Source organism: Macaca mulatta, chromosome 4 (genome assembly GCF_049350105.2).
Source record: "Macaca mulatta isolate MMU2019108-1 chromosome 4, T2T-MMU8v2.0, whole genome shotgun sequence".
Lineage (NCBI taxonomy): Eukaryota > Metazoa > Chordata > Mammalia > Primates > Cercopithecidae > Macaca > Macaca mulatta.
Genome location: NC_133409.1, coordinates 35,903,265 through 35,927,046, shown reverse-complemented (window position 1 = coordinate 35,927,046; position 23,782 = coordinate 35,903,265). Strand labels below are relative to the sequence as shown.

Sequence of the window (23,782 nt, the reverse complement as noted above, 5' to 3'; positions counted from 1 at the left end):
AGAGCCAGTCAGAAAAATTTCCACAAATACCATTTAATGGGGCCTCTCCCATGAAAATGGACCTGGTAGTTTTTCTTGCATATTTGTCTGGATAAGGACCATCTGGCAATTGCGGAGGCTAGACCCCACTTTTGTGCTTGGCAAGTACATGAGACCAGTCTGTGGTTCATTTTTTTTTATAAAGAGGCTAAACAGAAGCAGCCTCTGGAAGCAGTAGTTTTTATTCCTTAAGAGTTAAAAGCCACCACTGGAATTTCCTGAAAACAAACACACAAAAAAATCCTTGACTTTTCCAGTTGGGGGATGAGTCTGGTCTGGCTTTTTCTTCCAGCCACTGTGCTTCAGAGTCTCTACCTTTCTCTATTTTGTACTTGATTTACTATGTTTACAGAATGCAATTTTATGAGTAGTCCTAATCAGAAAGGTAAATTTGCCGGAACAAAGTCATAGTCTGAATTTCAAATCCAGGTACTGGAAGGAAGTGTTATTAGCCATTTTGATGATCAGTTCCATGTCATCTTTCTAATAATGTAAATAATTATTCCTTTAAAAATCCTAAACAGAGAAGAAATCAGAATCCTTTAAAATGTAAATCATTGAAGAAGTACGCATTGACTTTATTTTCAAATTTTGATGAATTCATGAACTTATTCATAGATAATAATATGGCTTTAGAGACTTGGCATTTTTCTTGCTTTACTATGGTTTTTTAAAATCATAAGTTTGCTTTGTCTTATTTTTTGGTTTTATTTTTGTCCTACTGGGTTTTTTCCTTTTGGATTTTTTCCCCCCTTTGTTACGTTACGTATTGCTAGGAACTGGATAAGGCCCAGGAGGACATACTGAAACATCAGGCTAGCATTAGTGAACTCAAGCGCAATTTTATGGAATCCACACCTGAGCCGCGCCCTAATGAATGGGAAAAACGACGTATCACACCTCTGTCCCTACAGACACAAGGGGTATGTCATTAGCTATTTGTTGGCTCTGTCTTACTCCAGTTGTTCAATAAAACTTAAATTGTTAATCTCCTATGTTGATTCTAGGGAAGTTATAAAATGTTCCCATTTAATTATTTTTATGTAATTACTAACAATTTTTTAAATACTAAATATTTATTAACAGTGTAATAGTTATTGGCCTAGTTCTTAGGTAAATTGCATGAGTTTCAAAATACTTTTGAAATAGTTTCAGGATAATTTCGCTATTTTACTCAGGTAAATTGGTAGTAATAATGAATTGTTATATAGGACAATTTAGAAACTAACATACTGTATTTAATAAGCTTTTTAGTTACTGATATCTGAAATAGGGAAATTTACTTAATATAAATAAATAAATAATAAATAAAGGACTATAGACTATCTTTAGAGTGGTTTAAGGTTATTACTGTGAGGAAAATGAGTTTAACTTAGCTTTAAAGACTGATGAGCCCTGTTGAAAACTTGAAAAATATTATACATGATACAACTTAATATTGAAACTTCCTAGTAAGGAAATGTTAGAATTGTGTTTTTAAAATGGTTTTTCAATCATAACATTTCTCCTCACTTACTCTATTTCTTTTCATGGTTTACTTCTCCCCACCACTGGTATGAGTACATATTGCCTTCAGGATATATTCTCAATATATTTCTCCATTCGTTGTCATCTGCCTCTGTGCCTGTATGATTCTTCCAAATCCCTCCTCTTACTGACCAAGAACTTCCATGGGCTCATTTATCATACTTGAGCAGACAGTGATCATACTATATTTAATCTGTAGTTTAAAAAATGGTATAAAGATGTTACCCTACAATTTCATCTTTTTCCTTTCAGCATCAAGTCTGACTTGAATGTCGCCAAATTGTAGACATTGATTTAGATATTCTACTGCTATTTTTATTCACCTTTCCTTAAAAAGAAAAGCTGTTAGTTGCTTTAAATTTCTAAGTTTGTGCCATTGAAAAAGAAAGCTCTTTAAGAACAGATGAGCAAAAAGAATTGCTGAACTGAAACACAGAACTTTTGAAAATATTAAGACATGCATGGTAGAGTCTTATGAAGTTGGATACAACTTCAGTTCTTAGTTTCAGATTTTTCTGAAGATGATAAAAAATGTCAATTTCAGTAGTCCATTCGAGAATGTTGTGTTTTCTGGAGGTGTCTGATGCCATGCCAAGGCTTTCACCTTCCATTATGTGCCGCTTCTCTTGGTGTGTGTCATTGGCCCACACAGGGTCAGTGTTTTATGTTTGTGTTGCTATAGGTGTAATGTATGTGTCTTATTTGTTGATTATGTCTATTGTTTAAAACAATAGAGAAAAGGAGACCATCTTTTCAAGGATATTTTATCCGTGAAGGAGAAGTACCTGATGCCGACAACACGGACAGTTGAAGAAAAAGCTCAGGAGACGGACAAGGTGTTCACCTTGCACCCTTGGATCTACTCTTGCTTTTTCCCCTTTTCCTTTTGTTTCTATCCACAGCCATAAGATTTCTTTTTTCCTGTGTGTCATACTAAAATTTTTTTAAATGATTTTTGAGCATTTAAAAAGTTAAATCCCCTGTGTATAGAAGCATAGGATTGTTGGATGAGAAATACCATGTTGCAGAAGCACTTGAAAAGTCAAAATTTGAAATACAGAAACATCCACCAATTTAGGTGATAAGTGATTCCTAATTTGATGTATGTGGCTGACAGTCGGGAAACTGATTTCATGTGAAAATGCACTGTTTGTACAATACTTAAACGCAGGCTGTGTTGTTAAAATAACCACGTATGTACCTTAGATTATGAGTTTACTAATTACATATGGAAACCTTTTGAGTTTTCATTTGTAAGATTTTTAATGGGAACAAAGATTTTGATGCACCATAGCAGCCCCTCATCTCTCTCTCTGCTCTTGCATGTGTGACATTTCTGACATTGGTGAGGAAGTTCGCTTTCCATTGCCTTTACATCCTCATTCTTCTCTTTCTACTGATTTTACTTAGTCAGGTGGTCAGTCTATTTGCTGGGACTAGAGAGCTTGGAGTCTAGTGGAGGAGACATGGAAATTGTTAATTAGAAAAGTGTCCCTTTTTTTTATTTGTTGAGATGCAGTCTTGCACTTTCGCCCGGGTTGGAGTGCAATGGCGCCATCTCGGCTCACTGCAACCTCTGCCTCCTGGGTTCAAGCAACTCTCCTGTCTAGCTGGGATTACAGGTGCCCGCCACCATGTCTGGCTAATTTTTTGTGTGTTTTTAGTTGAGACGGGATTTCACTATGTTGACCAGGCTTGTCTTGGACTCCTGACCACGTGATCTGCCCTTTTCAGTCTCCCAAAGTGCTGGGGATTACAGGCGTGAGCCACCACACCCGGCCAGTGATTCGAAAATTTTCTAATTGGTACTTAGAAAGTTTCAGACACTAAGAAGTAAATGTTAAGAAGGTGAAATACAGTGTTGTGTTAGGAGGGGATTAGGAAGACGGTTTTGTCATTGTGGTCAGGAGGAGATGGCATTTGAGTTGAAACCTTAATGATGACCAGGTGGACATGTGAAAATGTATCCACGTGTAAGGAAGAGCCACAACACAGGAACTGAAAGACCAAATGACATGGGCCTGGTGAGCATGGGGCAGCATGAAGGAAGGAAAATTCAAAGAGGTTAGACCCTAGGTCATATCACGGTCTTAAAGACCGTGCTAACAGTTTGGAATTGTACAATAGGAGTGATGGGAAAGCACTGGAGAGTTTGAAGGTGAGTAGTGGCAGAATCCCACCTGTGTCTGACAGGCGTCCCCCTGGCACTGGATGAGGAATAGATTATAGGGGCCGTGAATGAGAGCAGAGATTATTAATAAGGAAACAGTGATTCCCTTCCACAAAGTAGATTCTATTAATTAGTAGAGAGTATTTATCAGAACACATAGTGGGGTTGGGGAAGGAGGCAAAATAAGTAGAAATAAGGAGTTTGTGGTCTAGTTGAGATGAAATATTTTCAGAACATTGCAAAGGAGAAAGACAATGTCATGAAGCTAAACCAAGTGACATATTTATATACTTTGAAGGTTAGCCTGAAACCAAAGCGAATTAGACTCCATGTGTACAATGAGGACTTTAATATCACATGCTTTGAAATATTACGTATTTGTGATAACCTGTCCTCCAGAAGCATCTCATGTTTTAGGAATGTACAGTATAAAATATCTTGTCATAGAAGTCACATTAAAGTGATGTTAACGTGAAATTTAAATCTGGAAAAGCCCCCAAATGGTTTATCTGTACTTGAAGTTACTAGTTTTTCTGTTCTTTTCCTCCAATATATGCAGGAAAATACGTACTTTTTTGACATACATATAGATTGTTCTTATTACAATCGTCCATTCATCCGTTTGCCCAACAAACATTTATTGACCACCTACATTGTATCTTTTTTTTTTCTTCAAATAACATACTACTATTAGTTGAAAGTATATGAGCATTTGTCTACTGGAGTGTTTTGACTTTACTGGAGTACCTTTTCAATTTCTGTCTTTGTCGTATCTTCATTTTACTGTTAATTCTGCAGGAGTTCTCCTTTATCTTTGAATTGTAATTCTTACTGAAAGTAAAATTTAAAAAATTATGCATAAGTATATAATTTGACAGTTTTTCTAAATTTCTATAATATGGATTTTTATAGTTTTTTAAAAAAGCATTAATAGTTTCTTTAAAAAAAAAAAAATTGAATTTCCAAAGTGGCTGTAGTTTGAATTTGAACAATTTTGAGAGTAGAGCAGAAAATTGGAAACCAAGTCATTTAATCTTTGATGGGTAAATAACTATTATAAATTTCTTAAAGCTTTTACCTGGTTAGTGAATTATTTATAAACTGAAGTGCATTGGTAGTTATACCCATTGATAGCATTGTCACTATTCACTTATAATCTGATATGAGAATGGAGTGAAGTTACAGTTGGCAGACCAGAGCTTGTGTTGAACTCTGAACATACCTATGGGAAAGCATGATATTTAGGGCAAAAACATAAACAGCTTAAGAATGGAGTTTTGTAAAATATTTACCTTTGGTTCTAATTTGTGTCTGTGTCACTAGATAATAGACTTGGTCTGCTGAAAAAAAAATAGACTAAATAAAATACTTTGATAAAAACAAAAACTATTGTAATCCTCTTAACGTGTTGTACAAATTATGATGACTTAAATTTGCATAGACTATTCTCTCCTGAGTCTAAGAGATTTTATACATTGAGTTGTAAGGTACTTTTGAAGGTATATCATTGAATAATGAAATGTGTGGCATTTCTTTAAGCTCACCAAACAGTGATCTCTCACTGGGAAGGGCACCCCACCCATCCCCACTTCCCCTAGGGATGGTGTAATCATAGAGATGGTAATGAAGCTAAATCAGTCCAGAAGCTTTTTTCTCTGCTGAATATTGCAAGTGCCTACTCACCTCACTCTCCTCACCTGACTGTCTGCACTCCTCACCCTTCTTAGCTTACAGTATGAGAGGACCCCTCTGGAGTGTCATTGATTTTTCTGTAAGATTTCTAAATAGTGGCTGGGTGCGGTGGCTCACGCCTGTATTCCCAGCACTTTGGGAGGCCGAAGAGGGTAGATCACCTGAAGTCAGGAGTTTGAGACCAGCCTGGCCAACATGGCAAAACCCCGTCTTTACTAAAAATACAAAAATAAGCTGGGTGTGGTGCCTCATGCCTGATAATCCCAGCTACTGGGGAGGCTGAGGCAGGAAAATCACTTAAACCTGGGTGGTAGAGCTTGCCGTGAGCCGAGATCACTTCACTGCACTGCAGCCTGAGCAACAGAGCGAGACTCTGTCTCCAAAAAAAAAAAAAAAAAAAAAAAAAAAATTCTGAATAGTGGGGTTTATTGGGAGTTATTCTCACACTTCTGACACGAGGGACTTCGTGGTGACTCTTGAGTACTGACACTTCAAGTTTCTGAGGACGGTTGTCCCTCAGGCAGGTTAGGAGCCATTGTTTAAGAGCCAGACACAGCAAAGTTAAATTTGCTTTCATCATTTTTAGGGAGAAATAATTTTCACGTTGCTCATTGAGCTTTCAACACTGAGTTTGTCTTCCTGTTTTGAGTTGTTTTTCTTTACCTGTTTCTTTTTGCAAAAAAAAGGGGCAGGGTAATTTATTCTGTGGCATATTTAGCATGCCTGAGGGAACGAATGTGGTCCGCTGTCAGAATGTTTGTTGTACAGAGAGTTAAGGTGGTATGGAGGAGGGAGGAGATTGTAGGAGCTGGAGTGGTCAGAAAGGCCTTACAGAAAGTACAGACTGTGAAGTGGGCCTCAGGGAGGTTAGAAAACTGGAAAGGACCAGAGTGTGCAGAGAAGGGCAAAGAAGGGTCTTGGAGGCAGGAGAGGGAGGACTGTCCAAGCTCTAACACAAGAATAAGCATTTCAAGTGTAGGGGCCACTGAAGAGGCCATTCCGTGCAGAAAAAGGCCGAGGAACTACCTCAAGAATATGTGAAATGGCGTGTGGGTGGGTCGGTTGTGCTCAGTTGTTGATCAACCAAGCAATTTTCCCTGGTTTCTGTAGGTCGCAACTATCAAAGATTCTCAAGCAGGGTGGAAAAGCTGGCGCTCACAAACCTCTGCATAAGCCTGCTGCAGAATCTGTCAGAATTCTCATCTTTCTTTCATTTTATGCTGTTCTGTTGTTCTTTCTTGTGTAACCTTTCCTTTCTTTCAATAGGTCACTGCTGTCTGTTCTGACTTATTGCTAATTCTCTGCTCTTCCTTTTCTGACCTCTCTAGAGCCTAGAAGAGGAGATAACATCAATATTGTTTAGTGAAAAGGGCTTTTCTGATAGCATGAAAGCCACCTTCACTTCAGCCACCACTTGGACAGCAGAGGGCGCTGTTGTGAGCGCTAATGCACCTTCTGAAAAGCTTTCTTCCTCGCCCTTCTCACACTTGCTTGAGGTGCATTTTACTTTGTTTCCGCTGTTACTAAAAGCCACATATGAGAGAGATTTTCATTTTTTAAATATTCAGGCACCATTCCCTCCAGTGCTTTCATTGGTGAAATTAATTCTTCCTGGGAGAAACATTCAAGAAACAATGACTGATTTGGATCATGAAGAAAAGATATAGATTGGATGTTTCTCCTGCTTCTTTGGTCAAATAAAAAAAAATCTGCCTAAATTCAGAGAATAATTTAAATCATTAAGTTCCAGAGTCTGAGCTGTTAAGCAGAGGGAAACCCTCAACCAGATAGAAGCCAAGTATGCTTTGCAGAGTTGACATTTTCAAAACCCCAAATTTCAGGCATCCTCTGATGGCGTGTTATTTTTAAAATTGTGTTTATATGGAAAAATCTGAAGTGCCTCCCACGCACCATGAGGTAATTGTTTTTGAATGACCCTAAGGAATTCCCTGAACTTGGGCAGAACCTATCCAGCCCATTGAGGTTAAGATATAACAGTAATAGGAATTCACTGACCTGTAATAATAATGAAATGTGTGTTTCAGAAATGTTCTGGTCACTGGATATCTTTATTATATGTAGTCACGGTTAAACGTTACCTGTTTATCAAAATAGATTGAGAGTTTTTTTAGTTTAATATCTAAAAACCTCTTGAGTTTTCAATAAAACTGGAACGATAACTGTCTACTGTTAGTAATGTGATTTACATGGTATTAATTTGGATCAATGAAAGCATGCCCTTACCATGTGTTTAAGAATAATAGGGCAGGTCCAAGAGAGTTTGTGAGTAGATGTTGACAGTGCTGCAGAGACGTGTGTGTGTGATGTTAGGATCTTCAGCTCATGGTGTCCATGTGTCTGGGACAGATGAACACAGCCCTGCTATCTGTTATAGGCTCCAGTCCAGTTAGTACCTTGGCAACTTCACAACAATATCCAGAGGGCTCAGTGGTGCGGCGCCCTTCTCCATCCAGAATGGAGTCACTTTCATGAATAAACAGGGCTCCGGGCTCTAGCTGAATTATTTTTAAGTTAGATCATAGGCAATAGGACCACCTAGAAGTCAAAAAGTTGGCCATGCTTGAGTTGTATCATTGTAAAGCAAACTTTTTGTGTGAGAAAAATGTGAAGCTTTAAAAACTCCTCTGTACAAAAAGGTTTCCACTCTAGTTAATAATACCATAACATAGTAATTTGTTACTAATGTATTCAGTCAACAGATATTTATTGAACATTTAGGTACTATATTACTCAACTGGGGTAAATTAATTTACTCCCAAGAAGTAGATGTCTGCGGGGATAGGAGTGAACATGTCAAATAATAAACTTGACTCATTTTAGATTTCAAAGATGCTAGTAGAGGAGCTAAATTGTAAGAAAAAACGCTTGGAGCCACCATTGACATCCACCCTATTGTATAATGTAGCCTTTGCTGACCTATGATACGAATTGGAATGTTAATAACCATTTCTGAAATGAACATTTTCACATTAATAGCCTTCTGAGGCCAACTATAATTTTGCCAATTAAAACTTTTTTTTTTTTTTAAAGAAAACCAGCAAAAAATAAAAGTGCCATCTCCTTGGTGCTATGTTCATTTAAGAATCAGGGTTCCAGGCTAGACTTTACAGTCTGATTAAAACCAAAACTGTTGACTAGGTTTTAAAAGTTACATTTTTTTCTTTAAAATGATGAGTCAGCTTTGGTATAATTCGATTTTTGTAAACTGTTTTAACTACATAGGTAGAGCTTATAGGTATATGTACAATAAAAGCATTTTACTTCTTTGGGAGGATGCTGGCTGTTTTTGTGTCTTTTTGTAAGCCCTTTGGCATTTGTCTTGATTGTCCTCTATGTGACCTTGAGCAGGTTTCTGTAGATGTTGATTCTTGCTGTTTTGTCTTTGCAGTGTCAGATGTTTGTTTCAGTGGTTGTTGAGGTAAAACTGTATTGATTTTGTGTCCTCGGTTGCTTTTTGTTCCGCAGACACGTGCTCCTGAGTCAGAAGGGCCTTGCACTGGAGCCAGGGATGCTGTTAAGGTTCTCCCCTTTTTCCATGTTAACACCATCGCCTCACGTTTCTCATTGCCCTCACGTTTGCCCCGCTTCCCTTTCAGTCAGCTATCATAATCATCTTTGTTTTTCTCCATGACATGAACCTGCCATCGGTTAATTTGGGTTTCCGTTGTTTTTATTTATTCATATATTTTTGTTTTCCCTCGTCCATCTTTTTTTGTACAGAGTTCACATGAGACTCTGAATATAGTGGAGGAGAAGAAGCGGGCAGAGGTTGGGAAAGACGAAAGAGTAATCACAGAAGAAATGAATGGTAAAGAGATATCACCTGGGAGTGGTCCTGGGGAGATTCGTAAGGTGGAGCCTGTGACACAAAAAGACTCCACCTCCCTGTCTTCTGAGAGCAGCAGCAGCAGCAGTGAGAGTGAGGAGGAAGACGTGGGAGAGTACCGTCCCCACCACCGAGTGACCGAGGGCACCATCAGGGAGGAACAGGAGTATGAAGAAGAGGTGGAGGAAGAACCCCGCCCAGCAGCCAAGGTAGTAGAGAGGGAGGAAGCAGTGCCCGAAGCCAGCCCAGTCACACAAGCAGGTGCCAGTGTAATCACAGTAGAAACAGTGATCCAGGAAAATGTAGGTGCCCAAAAGATACCTGGAGAGAAGAGTGTACACGAAGGCGCTCTTAAGCAAGACATGGGAGAAGAAGCAGAGGAAGAGCCACAGAAAGTTAACGGAGAGGTGTCCCATGTTGACATTGATGTTTTGCCACAAATTATTTGTTGTTCAGAGGTAAATGGGAGTTCCAGGTGGGAGCCAAACTCTAGAGCTGCTTCTCAGGTGGGGAACTCCTGCCTTTCTTCTCCTGTCCTCCCAGTTCTTCAGCTTTTTGCAACAAGAATCTCATTTTTCTCTCTCATGGGAGGAAGGGGGAAAGCACTGCTTTGTGGATTTTCTGCCAGCTCAGTTCATGGGTTCCAGCTTCTCTGCTGCCACTGGACGCCTGTAGGGTAAACTTTCCTACAAGCACCACATCAATTTTTCCTTCCCTTTTCACATTTAAATTTTTCTTTGCATGTTTTGGGTGTTTCCAACTGTTTTGTCTTTAGTTGCACTGCTTCCTCACACTAAATGCCTTTTTTCCCCCTTTTGGTTTAATTAGAAAAATGTATATGTAATGTTGAAAAAAAAATGTTCAGTGCTGAGTGCGTGTGCCCCTGATGTCATGATTGGGTTTGACTTCTTGGCTCATTCTTTTACTCTTCAACTTCAGAGTTTTAGAAATGACAGCAGGCTCTGATTACCGTGGTTCTCTGAATGCAGTATCCAGCAGTGATGAGAATGTTATTTCTTGAATGCCACTGTGATTTCCATTGTGGGATTCCAGGGGTTGTGTGGTTTTGTTAAGAGCCTTTCTTTCCTTCCAGGCAGCCAGAGGCTAGGCTATTTGATAGGAGGATATCCTCTCTTCTCATTCTGTCCTAATGCCAATTCTGGAATATTTGCCAGATGATTATATGTTTTGTGGATTATCTATACATTAGATATGAATCTTTTTCTTTTCTCTTCAAAGAAGAGAACTTTTCAGACTTTTCTTAGATTAAGCCTTGGTCACTAGGTGCAGTGTCTCTCATTTGGGAGTTAGGCTGAGGGAGGGTTTATTTCCTTGGCAATATTTCTTGATTTTAATATTAAATGCCCGCAATACAGAGGTTTATTTTGTTCTCTTCGATGGGATGGAAAATGTTGAAGTGACTTTGTCTTAAAATAGCCAAGTGGATTTTAACCATGTTACTTTTAAACTTCTCTTTCACTTTAGAGAAGATTTTTCAAGAGTCTTTGAACACTTTGAACTATTCCGTATTTAACATATCGTTACTCCTCTTGAAATAATTATGCCTGTTGAGAATGTTCTCTCAAAGAAAGTACTGCAGTATTTTGGTAGTAATATAGTCTGGTGTTGCATTAATATTAAACATGCATACCCGGCAGGCTACAATGTTAATAAGCCGTCGAATATTTCCTTTAATGTTTTAAATTGTTCGAAGCATTGGTGTAACATTGATGGAGTAATTTTAGATAGAGCATTGTAACTTAGGTAATACAGAGGAAACACTGCAAGTTTTAGACAAGTATAATTGAAAACAGTAATACTTGAAGACATCCTTTCTGAAAATGGTGTGTCTGTTAACAATAAGGCAGAAAAGGCATTGTGGGCAGAAGAACAAATCTTAGCCTACCTAGCTGGCATGCCAGTTAAAAGCAGTGAGCCTTCACACAAACTATGCGGTCCTTTAAACTATGATAAAAATAGAGACAGGTCACTTCACATAGTTCATTCTATTTTCTTTTCAATTTATTATTACTGGCCCAAAGCCAAGGAGAGAGAGAGAGAGCGTGTGTGTGTGTGTGTGTGTGTGTGTGTGACTATACACTAGGCTTGACATATAAGTAGTTTGGGACCATCTTAAAGAGTAACATAGTAAAGGAAGCCGTCATGTCAACTTATTTTTCATGTATGTGTATATACACATACACACATTCATATGTATGTACATATCTGTGTACACATGTATGTATGTGTACATATGATATATTTGAAGGAAAATGTTTCTTTTATTTCTTTTGTTTGTTTTAGATTGTTTGTTTTTACTCTTTTGTGCATGAGTGTGTGTTTGGATATGTTTCTTACAATTATTTGTGAAGGTTCCATTAAACACTTTTACTTTATTACCTCTAGAATTTATTTTTCCCTTCCTTTTCCACCTCAGCCACCAGTGGTAAAAACAGAGATGGTAACAATTTCTGATGCCTCACAAAGGACAGAAATCTCCACCAAGGAAGTCCCCATTGTCCAAACTGAGACCAAAACCATCACATATGAGTCTCCACAGGTACAAAAGCTCTAGACTTGGACTGTTCAAGCTCTTTTTTCACTTAGTGTGGCTGTGTTTTCATTCTTTCTTCTCTTCGTTTACATGTTTCTGGCTTTGATGTAGCTTTTTGGATCTCTACTTTATAACTGTGCTTCAACAACATAATTTGCTGTGTTTCTCTCTTAGAGTGAGACAAAGAGCTGCAATTAAATTGGTAACCCAGTAATTATAGGGGAACTGTATATATCATTATTTAGGACAGACAGTGTCAATCTTGTTCATAGTATTGAAAGCCATTTCTGGGTTGACATATCCAAGAATGTTTGTGCACACTTAGGAAACAAATTGTCTTGCAAAGTTTAGCTGATATAATTCATCAATTAATAATTGGATCTAATTGTGGATGTGATTTAGGCTTCTTTCCCTCTGTTACTCCATGAAGATCAACGCAATCAACTCATTCTTGCTTGTAATAACACACACACACACACACACACACACACACACACACACACACACACACCTGTGCTTCTCTTTCATGTGGAATTATTTTCTAAAGACCCTATGTAGTCATTCATATGTGAATGATGATACCATGTGTCTAAATAATTATCAGATCTGTGTGTTTGATGTTAGGTTTTCACACGTTGGTTCTGTAAAGTTTTAGAATAAGCATTAAGATGTTTAAGCTTCAGAATAACAAAAAAAAAAGAGAAAGCATCATTTCAAAATAGAATATAAAATAAACATTTTCTCCACTGAGAAGATGAACCTTCTGTGGTAGAATTGTATCATGGTGGAGGATGTCAGGTTCTTGACCTCTCAGAGTATTTTTTAAAAGGTTTAATGCATGCATGTGTGAATCTTGTCTGAAAATTATTTTGGGTATGGCATCCCTGTGTGTGCATTGATCCCACATAAGCACAACAGGTTTCTTATGAACGGCTGCGGCAGGGGAGCAATAGTCATGTGTCTGTATTGTGGTAAGTTGCCAGAATGAAGAAATACAGGTGCATGACCCAAGTTTGAAAGAAGTTTCCTCTTACAGTCAGAAAGGCTCTGGACCGTCCAGTTATTTCCTTGTGTCAGTGACAGGAAACAGAAGACAAATATGTTTTGTGATCTTAACATAAACTATTAGGCTATTAATTTGCTTCATTGTTTCCCCTTGGAAACTCTAGAATCTTCTGCATCTTTCAATATCAAAGCAAACAAGTTAAAATCTATTTTAACATATGTATGGGATTTATATATATGTAGAGAGCACATGTGTATGTGTAATATTGAAATATTTGCCTATATATATGCTCACAACATACAAACTATTACAGGAACAATGTAGTTGATAAAAACAATCTGCTAGAGGTAAGCAGATAACCAAATCATGCAGGTTCAGTCTGTCCTAGTCAGGTTCTGTTGCTTGGTAATCTGATAAAATGTTTATCTATTTTTACCCACCTGTGCTTAAAAAACAACAAACTCAGTGCTTCTGGTCACTGTGGAAACTTCTCTGCCTGGCTCTCTAGTTTCATTTTCTAGCTTCTGCAAATGTCCTTCAGATAAATTCTGTCATAATTCCCTTGTAGCTTTCAGTCCCACCTCCTATGTCCATTCTCCTCTCTTTTCTCCACTCACACAGTTGAGTTTGCTTCTCCATGTGCACCTAGTCTTTTGCCTCTACTTGGTTTTAAATACCAACTGCTCTCGTGGACGGTAAATTACCACTGCAAACACGCAAACCACATAGATTTTAAAAGATGCATATTCGATGGGGTGGGGGTCTTCTCTGACAACATAATGGAAGTTAAGCATTACTTTGTATTTTTCCCCCAACTATCCAAAGATTGATGGCGGGGCTGGTGGTGATTCGGGCACGTTACTGACTGCACAAACCATCACATCTGAGTCGGTGTCAACAACGACAACCACACACATCACTAAGGTAAAACAATGCAGGGGATCATATGGAGAGGATGGTACATTACAGACAGAATCTTTTCTGAATTGTTTCTCTGTTCCTATACACACTTCCAAGTAAGATACAGACAGTGCCAGTGGAATAAAAATGCCTTGGTTTAAAGTATCCAAGAAATTGGGCTCCGTTGACAAATGCATTCAAACCAAATTGCAATTTTGTAAAGTACAAGGGGGTAAAAATATGTTATGAATAACTGTATGTAAGATAGCTACAAAAGCATAAATAATTTAATAAAATTTATAATTTATAAAAACAAACTTGTGCTTCTACTTTTATTAAACCAGCCTTCCTGACTAGCGAGTGAATGAAGGCCATCATTCAGAATTTTCAGCAAGTTGTTCAGATAATGTTGAATTTCCCTCATTTAAGATTGCTAGTATGCTGATTTGGGGCATTCCCCCTCCCTCCCTGCATAATTCTCTAAATGTTTAGCACTGGGTGACCAGTGTTCCCTGGATCAGCAGCATCAGCTTCACTCGGGGCATTGTTAGAAGTATAAATAGCATGGCCCCTCTCCAGTCCTGCTGAAACCTTGGAAGTGTCTTAAGAAGCTTCCAGGTGATTCTGATGCATGCTGAAGTCATCAGATTCCTAACTCCAGCCTTGTTTTCCATTATTTCCTTCTGCTTCAGTTTTTTACTTTGGATAAATGTCTAAAGGTCTTAAAGGTATCCCTTGTGCCCTTCCCAACCCATGTTTCCACGACAATTTAAAAAACAGCAAAAGTAATTTGTAAATTTTTAAATGCCACATAAATACAAGGTACCATTGGTGCTCACTTTAAAGCATATCCAGTTATTAAGCCTAGTGATAAGCCTTGTTTCTTACAGTAAAATGCCGTCATTTGTGACTGAGAGTATACATTTATCACAGTTTTAAAGGTTGGATGTGTGCTTTCCCAGGACAGTGTGGTATTTGCTTATTGACTATTTAGAAGGTCACAGCCAGATGATCTCCTCAGCCTCATCCAGTGTGCCTCAGGCACTCTCAGCTTGCAGGGAGCCCATAACACTGTGAGGCAGTTCCCCCAGGAGCTCCCTTCTCCAGCCTGGTCCTCAGCCTTTTGTCCAGCCATGTGCCATGTCCACGTGCACGACTACTTATGCAGGGTGTCATCAAATCAAACATTCAACAAAAATCTCACCCATATCTTAAACCAAAGCAAATCCTTTTTAAAATTATTGCACCAAATGAAAAGAACAAAATCAGCAACTGAATTTGTATGCTCAGAATCCGTCAGTCAAAACCATCACATCATACGGAAGTCTTCTGTGATGGGGAAAAAATATCTATCACATCAAACAATTTATCAAACCGAAAACAGATACCTAAATTCTTACAATTTCTTGTAATTCTGCAGATAACTGATTTCTCCCTACTCTCGTTTTTAAAAATTGGCCAGCTAGGAATAAAGAAACTGGGGAAATTATAACAATGCCCTAAAGGAGCTACTTGGATTAAATAATATCTGTCCTATTTTAAGTGAGATTAAGATGGGACAGATGCCATCTTGAATATTGGTAAATTAGTTTTAAGATTGCTCTCAGTTGAGGGATACTTGTGGATGCTATAACTTTAGTAATAGGATTCTCTGTTGAGCTTAAAAATAAAGCTCAGAGTGTTTCTAGAATATCAGTCTTCCGCTGCTTGGTGTGTGTGTGGCCTTACGATGATCAACAGGTCTAGGTGGACTCCATCTCTCTTTGCTCTGTGTAAACGTGCTTTAGTGATTGCTGTTTTTTCTTCTTCTCATTTATGACCTTTAGACTGTAAAAGGTGGAATTTCTGAAACAAGAATTGAGAAACGCATTGTGATCACAGGAGATGCAGATATTGATCATGACCAGGTAAATAATTTAAGTTATAGTTCTGGAAATGACCATGTTTGTTTTCTAAGTTTCACATGTGTCATCATGTCGCATACCTGTGTCAACCTCTTCTCCCAGTACCTAGTAGATGAAGTCCACCTCTTAAGCAGGACGTAAAGACACAGCCTGGACACAAGCTTTCCTACACAGATTTCTCTTTATTTCCCACTGGCTTTACGTGCACTTTTGGGTCGAAGTAATCTGGAGGATTTCTGGAAAACATTAGATTCATGTGGGCCTGGTTTAAAGGCAAGTGATCAAATATTTTAAAATGAATGGCAGTTCAATGCACTGGCTTCCAAAAAATGAAGAAAGCCACTAAGCTTGACCTATGCCTACTTTTAGGAACTTTTCAAGTATGTTTATGGCATTAGAAAATTTAAGCTATTTACTTCCAGGTATTTTCTTCTATTGCAATTATTGGAGGAGGGGAGGTAATATAAGGTTTCTTACACGGTGAAAATTTACATTGATTCTGAAAATTTTTTAAAAGAATCATGCCTCCATTCTAATGTTAAATTTGGCGGCATGCGTGGCTTTGAGCAGGTGATGAATGGAACTGCTGGGGACTTTGAGAGCAGTTTTAATTTTAGACTGCAGTCCCAAGTGATGCTGAGAATTTTTTAAAAAGTGATTTTAACTCAGCTTTAAAGGAGACCAAGCTGTTTTCCTTTTATAACAACTTGAAGAAAAGGAAAAGAAATATTCAGTTGACATCTCAGCTGGGGAGTAGGAGCTAACGATAGTTACACAGCTTTGGACATAATACTGAGCTCAGGAAAGAACATTTTAGAGAACAGAATTCCTCACTTGAGAAAGGCTGCCTATATGTGATCAGAGATAAATGGATTTTTTCATGCCTAAGAAGAAAATTACTCCCAATTTTTTTGACTTTGTAAGCATGATTTCACTTACATATTCGTAATGTGCTGTTAAATTTTTCTTAAGAGTTATTAGAGGTTAAAAGGTTGCCTTGACTCTGGATTTTGGCATAGGACTGGAGATTCCTAGAGAGTATTAGTACACTTGTCTGCTTACTGTGGGGAAATGAGTGACTTATGTGGAATCAAGCCTCCAGTTTTCCAGAGGGGGTTTATTCTACTGTCCACTGGAGCAGTCTTGAGTTTCGCCTGACCTGAAATTGGAGCAAACCTGCTGCTTTCTCTCTGGGACTTTTCTCAATAAGCACTCATTGAATTCCTAGAATATGTGAGGCACAAGCCCGCATACTTTGGCATGGTGGAAAGTGCAAACTAGGGTCTTCTCCCAGCCGTTGTTTCTTCTACCCCCTCTCCCCACTGAACCTAGGCCCTTTACACACTTTAAAATGCCACCTTTCTAGTACTTAGGTTTTACTTATGTGTATTCTTTTGCCTTTTATAACAAAAGGCAAAATAATTTTGTTATAAAAGGCAAAAGAATATTTTGGCCTGTTTTATCAAAAAATTCAAATCTAGATAGTATTGCTTCTGAAAGACAAATATTAAAAACACAATTTGAAATACAAGTGCCAAAATAACACGTACACCTAACTCTTTAAAAACCATGATGACTCTGCAGCCTTAATTGCTGTTGCTACAAGGATGGGAATCTCCTTTTTTGTATATGATGTCATGTTTCAGCCCTTTGTAAAACTGAGGTCAGATATCCAAATGAAGAGAACAGAAATTTCGCGTTTTTATGTTTGTGAGATACCATAAACTTTTTTTTTTTTTTTTTTGGAGATGGAGTCTCCCTCTGGTGCCCAGGCTGGAGTACAATGGCACAATCTCAGCTCACTGCAGCCTCCGCCTCCTGGGTTCAAGTTATTGTCCTGCCTCAACCTCCTGAGTAACTGAGACTATAGGCATGCACCACCACGCCCGGCTAATTTTTGTATTTTTAGTGGAGATGAGGTTTCACCATGTTGGCCAGGCTGGTCTTGAACTCCTGACCTCAGGTGATCCACCCACCTCGGCCTCCCAAAGTGCTGGGATTACAGGTGTGAGCTACCACATCTGGCCAACATTTTTGAGTAAATGTGATTGTGGCTTTCGGTATGCTTGTCACCAGAAGCTGTTGTGGGTTTACTTTCTCCTTAGAGTATGTAATGAGATGACAGAGCTACTTAAAATTAAATGATGAAACCACTTTCCTGTCAAAATCCGATGTTGATCATATAGGGACCTTCATAACATTGACATTTTTTTCAGTTCCTTGCCTACATTAAAAGGAATCTTAAGGCCAGGCACAGTGGCTCACGCCTGTAATCTCAGCACTTTGGGAGGCCGAGGCGGGCAGATCACGAGGTCAGGAGATGGAGACCATCCTGGCTAACACGGTGAAACCCCGTCTCTACTAAAAATACAAAAAAATTAGCCAGGCGTGGTGGTGGGTGCCTGTAGTCCCGGCTACTCGGGAGGCTGAGGCAGGAGGATGGCGGGAACCCGGGAGGCGGAGCTTGCAGTGAGCCGAGATCGCACCACTGCACTCCAGCCTGGGTGACAGACCGAGACTCTGTCTTAAAAAAAAAAGAAAGGAATCTTAAAATGGAAGGACACTTTCACTGGGCCAGACAGAAAACAAGAAATCTTTTCTGTGTTGGCAAATCAAAGAGGCATGCTTTTATAGAAACTTGCTTTGCAGATTCTTCACCCTGTGCTGGTCATGACACTTTAGCTCCATACCAGGGAGGGGTAAGCTACACTGCAGTTGCTCTTCACAGTGTGTTTCTTTCTAAGAAGTAATTTCTCAATTTGGCAATAAGATGTGATGTTTTCTCGTAATCCTTATTGCCATAATGACATTTTACAGTATTTAATTTTGTGTGCCGATATTATGGAATGAAAGGAGTTTTAACAAAGTGATTTTGATTGTGTTTCAAGATGACTGTAGCAGTTTTTGCTTTTCCCAACCTTTTTGTGAATTAAGAGGGTGTTTCATATATGTTGCCTTCCCTTGGGCATCATCTACATTTTCTCTTTAACAATTGCCCTGGTTTATTGTAGGCAGATCTTGGTAGACCAGATACTCAAAAGTGTTTGACCATTTGTCTGTAGCTACACTTGGCTTCCATCAGAGCTTGTCCTTGTCTTTGACTTTTCCCGGTGTGGACTGCACAAACCAACATGTAGTAAATGGCTTGGATCATTCCAATCTCCTTCTCTCTGAAGACACACACACACACACACACACACACACACACACACACACAAAATGTAGAACTACACCCCTGTGCTTCCTCTCCCTTCCCTTTTCCCATTCCAGTCAACACGCTGAAAAGCTTCTCTGCCCTTCCCTGGAATTAGATACCTGCTCCTGCTCCCGCTCCACGCTAGCCCTCCAGCCATTCACTCTCCCCCCTTGACAAACACTTCTGCTACTGCTCAGATTGGAGGCTGGTTCCGTGTCTCATTTCTCTCTCGTCACAACACAGGTAGTTCACAAACGTTTCTTCCCTGGTGGAAATTTAAGCACCCTCAAGTGTCTTCCAAGTTTCTGTGCAAAAGTTTTGTGGTATAAAAATTATGTCTTTTTTTTTTTTTTGCTGATAGCTTTCCTTTTTTTTTTTTTTTTTTTTTTTTAATGAAACAAGGCTTAGGGTTTCTGCTTGGTGTCCTTACAGCTGACAGAAACTATCATGCAAACAAGAAATGCAGTTGTCCCCTTAGGCAGGTGACAGCAAAAGAAAAATTGCACGGCTTTTTTTCAAATGCAGTTTCCTTATGAGATATGGTATTCTCTGTCCTAGTAAAATTTTCTCTTTGTTTTAGCATTCTTTCCTTTGAGACAAAGTGTCACTGTGTTGCCCAGGCAGGAGTGCAGTGGTGCAATCTTGGCTCACTGCAGCCTCCACCTCCCGGTTCAGGCAGTTCTCCTGCTTCAGCCACCCAAGCTGGGATTACAGGCGTGTGCCAGCCAAGCCTGGTGTTTTTAGTAGAAACTGGGTTTCACCATGTTGGCCAGGCTGGTTTCGAACTTCTGGCCTCAAGTGATCTGCCTGCCTCGGCGACCCAAAGTGCTGGGATTACAGGCCTGAGCCACCGCACCTGGCCTTTAGAATTATTTCCTAGACTTTGAGAGTTGTTCTCTGGTGTTTTGTTTTCTCACCCATGCTTTTAAAAACAAAATGAGTAATAATTAAGAAAGGCATTTACCTCCTCTGAAAAATAGGATCTTTCCATTGTGCCGCAATACTTTTATAGTTTACTTTCTGATAAAACGCAGAGAAACTTTGCTTTCTTACCACGTGGTCCAAGGAAGGAACCACGAACCACTGGAGTCAGTCCTCTGCGTCCTCCCTGCTCCTGTCCTACTGCTCACAGGCTGGATGGCCTTGAGAAACCCATTAATCTTTGTGCCTGCAGTTTTGTCAACTATCAAATAGGGACCTGTATTTTATAACCTGATTAGTCAGTCTCTGTTCTTTAGCTTTACTAATTGGATGTTGTTGCTACTGCTCTTTAGTTCTGTGTCTTAGAGGTTTATAGACATCTTTCCTGCAGTCTTTTAGTTCAGCAAACATTTTAGTTCAAACAATTACTGAGAGCCTAAGAGGATAAAGATGAGCAAGGCCTGGTCCTATGCCTTGCAGTTTCAGGCAATTGGGTGATAGCTAGTATCACCTGAATGTCTAGATCAGGCACTATGCTTTACAGCATTACTTCAGTTCACACAGAAAACCTTAAAATGATCATTACAACTCAGCATTGGTCTCGGGTTACATACAGGTAAGAACACTAAACTCCAAAGAACTGTTTTCTGCAAATCTCACAGTGAGTATAATAAGCCTGGGATTCAAAGCCAACATGTTCCCTCCACGTGTCATTATCTGAAAGTGGACTGGAGGATGGGGAGATTTAGGAAATGAGAAGTAGTCTATAAAATGACAGTGAGCCCATTTCAAAAATTCCTGCTTCCTCAAATAAAGAAGTGAGTGCCTCTTGGCTTGAGGTTGGGTCCGAGGTGATCAGTGTGCGTATGTTTTGCCATCGTGAGGTGGAGGCTGTTCCCCAGCTCACATCCGTTCTCTGTCCTGTCCCTGGCAGGCACTGGCTCAGGCGATCAGGGAAGCCAGAGAGCAGCACCCTGACATGTCGGTCACAAGAGTGGTGGTACACAAAGAAACAGAGTTGGCGGAGGAAGGGGAAGATTAAGTAAGGTAAGAGAGCCCTCATTGTCTGTGGCCTTTCTAGTGACTGCTTTGTACTCCTGAACTTGTGAAAGGATGTGAAATGAAAGTTCATATTAGTGTCTCCTTCGTATAGTACATTTGACCTTCTAGACTGTTATCCCCAAGTGCATCAGCTCAAGTGCATACAATCTCTGCATGTGGTGTCAATAACTCTGATTTATTGAGGGGCTGCTAATGATTGACATTCATATATTGCTTTACTAGCTATCAAGCACATTAGTATAAGTTACATTAATTAATGTTGACAGTGACCCTTTCAGAAAGATGCTATTACCCTTCTTTGGATGAGAGATTTTTATTGTAGGAGGGATAAGAGGGAGATGAGTTAATTCCACCCATCTCTACTGAAAATACAAAAATTAGATGGGCATGTTGGTGCACGCCTGTAATCCCATACTTGGGAGGCAGGAGAGTCATTTCAACCTGGGAGGCGGAAGTTGCAGTGAGCCAACATTGCACCACTGAACTCTAGCCTGGGCAACAGAAGGTGAGACTCCATCTCAAAAAAAAAAAAAAAAAAAGAAAAAGAAAAAGGATACATCTGAGAATGAACCAGATGAACCAGAAAGGAAAACATTTATTTGACTATGTAAAAATGGAAATAAATACTTCAGTTAAGCGAATAGAAACAAAACCAAAGGATAAATAAATGATTAAGTTTAATGTGTTTGGCAGAGAAAGGAATAGTATCCTGAATATATTAAGAACTCTACTGTGTCATTAAGAAAATTTAAACACTTTCGTAGAAAAATGGGCAGAGAATTAAATGAGTAAACCATGTGCAAAGTAAAAGAATAAACAAAAAATGTCCAGCTTCACTATTACTTAAATCAATGCAAATTAAAAATTTAGTGGACAAGTTTTCACCTATAAATTTGGCAAAACTTATGTTTTTAATAGTGTTGGGAAGGCTGTAGGAAACATATACTGCTGTATAAATTAGTAATATTTTATGGAGGACAATTTGATGCAAAACAATCTACATTAAACATGTCTACCATTAAACTACTTATAAGAATGTATCTTAAATAATCAGAAATATATGCAAATATTCACCTACAAGGGTATTTATCACATTTTAATACTTACATTTGTATAAATGTAAATTTGCTAGTATTAGTAAAAGGGGAAAGATTTACACACTCTGAAGAGAAACCAGAGTATTATGTTTGCTAGTATTAGCAAAAAAAAATTGAAATAATCTAAATGGTCAAGAGTAGGGGCTTAGTTGATACATTATTCTGTTTCCATGTGATAACTAACTCTTAATGAAATGGGTGTTTATAATTATCTATTAGGGCTTTAAGAAGCAGGTCTTATCACACAATAACACATAGTAAGATTACTTTCTGTTGTTAAAATAATCTGTATGTTGACCAGTCAATAGATAGGTAACCCACAGGAATGGCTGGGTCACAGGATATTTTCTGCCTTGGGTGGCATGGCCACCTGCTGTTGCATCCACTAGGAGGCGAGGATTCCTACCATTTTACAGCTGTCTCTCTGACTTTTGAATTTTTGCTAGTTTGGTGAATATGTACTTATGTGTAGCTGTGATTATAATTCCCATTTTCTTCATTAATGTCTTTTCATATGGTTATTAGCCATTCATGTTTTCTCTTCTATGAAAATATAGATGGCCAAAAAATTCAAAACCTTAAATGCTTGTTCACCTCTCTTGCCTGCTTTTGCTTTCATTCTTTCTTTCATTGTTAATTGATTATTGATACATTCTACATACTGATCCTTTGTCAATTTTATATGTTGCAAATATCTGCAGGCTTTTGGTTTGTCTTTCATTATTAAAATAGTTGAATATGGTTAATATTATTGAATTTATCAAGCTTTTCCTTTATGACATGTTCTTTCCATACCCTTAGGTGATAAAGATATTTTTTATGTAGAAATTTTAATGTTGTTTTTCATATATTCTTAATCCATCTGAAATCATTTTTTCTAAATGATGAGAAACAGTAGTCTGTTTCCTACATAAGTAGCCAGCATTCCAGCACTGTAATGAAGAGCCTATCTTTCCCCCTCTCATCTCCAGCATCCTGTATCAAATTTCTTATGTGTGTGGGTGTTTCTGACACTATTATTATTGGTCTATGTGTGTATCCCTGCTCCAGTGCCAGATTTACTATAGCTTTATAATGGGTCTTGATATACGGTATGTGTGTCTCTATCCCCCTGCACCCCCTCCCGCCACCACCAATAGCATTGTTTTTCTTCATTCTTGGCTCTTCCTGTTACATACAAATTTTAGAATCAGATTGCTGGGTTCTAAGATTAAATCCTGCAGTACTTCAATTGGCCTTGTATCTACTCTGTACTTCAATATGGGGAGAATTACATCTTTTTAATATTGCCTTCTTTTCCTTGAACATAAGATGTCTCTATTTGTATATATATTCTTTAATGTCTTTCATTAAAATTATATAGTTTTTTAATCAAATGAGGTCTTACAAATCTTTTCTAGCTGTTGCTAGCACAGAGAGATACAGTTGACTTTTCCATATTAATCTTATGTCTAGCAACCTGCCTCTTCATATCTTAGATTCTAGTTTAAACACAGTGTATATAATAGGCCATAAGCAGAAATCATTAACAATTTTAGTAAAAATAAAACATCCAGTGGCCTGAGTAAATGTGCAGTGCTATATGTGGATATTGATCTTCTTTATCTTTGAGATGTATTTCCCTAATGGTTTTATTTATTTTTTATTTTTTTGAGATGGAGTCTCCCTCTGTCACCCAGGCCGGAGTGCAGTGGCACGATCTTGGCTCACTTCAACCTCCATCTCCCAGGTTCAAGGAATTCTCCCTGCCTCAGCCTCCCAAGTAGCTTGGATTACAGGTGCCCGCCACCACGCCCGGCTAATTTTTGTATTTTTTAGTAGAGACGGGGTTTCACCATGTTGGCCAGGCTGATCTCGAACTCCTGAC

General features: G+C 38.6%; 1 protein-coding gene across 50 annotated transcripts in view; it reads left to right on the top strand.

Moving 5' to 3' along the window:
- EPB41L2 (erythrocyte membrane protein band 4.1 like 2) overlaps positions 1-23,782 on the top strand; it is a 227,960-nt gene that overhangs the window by 188,540 nt on the left and 15,638 nt on the right. For 8 of the 50 annotated variants that reach the window (XM_077999397.1, XM_077999402.1, XM_015137446.3 and 5 more), the window contains 8 exons: positions 816-962; positions 2,301-2,402; positions 8,915-8,968; positions 9,170-9,733; positions 11,713-11,835; positions 13,661-13,759; positions 15,562-15,642; positions 20,691-20,803. In XM_077999397.1, the coding sequence (XP_077855523.1) occupies positions 816-962; positions 2,301-2,402; positions 8,915-8,968; positions 9,170-9,733; positions 11,713-11,835; positions 13,661-13,759; positions 15,562-15,642; positions 20,691-20,798 (1,278 nt within the window). In that variant the 3' untranslated portion in view covers positions 20,799-20,803. The remainder of the gene's footprint in view (positions 1-815; positions 963-2,300; positions 2,403-8,914; positions 8,969-9,169; positions 9,734-11,712; positions 11,836-13,660; positions 13,760-15,561; positions 15,643-20,690; positions 20,804-23,782) is intronic. The other 42 variants (XM_015137450.3, XM_001104857.5, XM_077999409.1 and 39 more) reach the window with 14 other exon arrangements.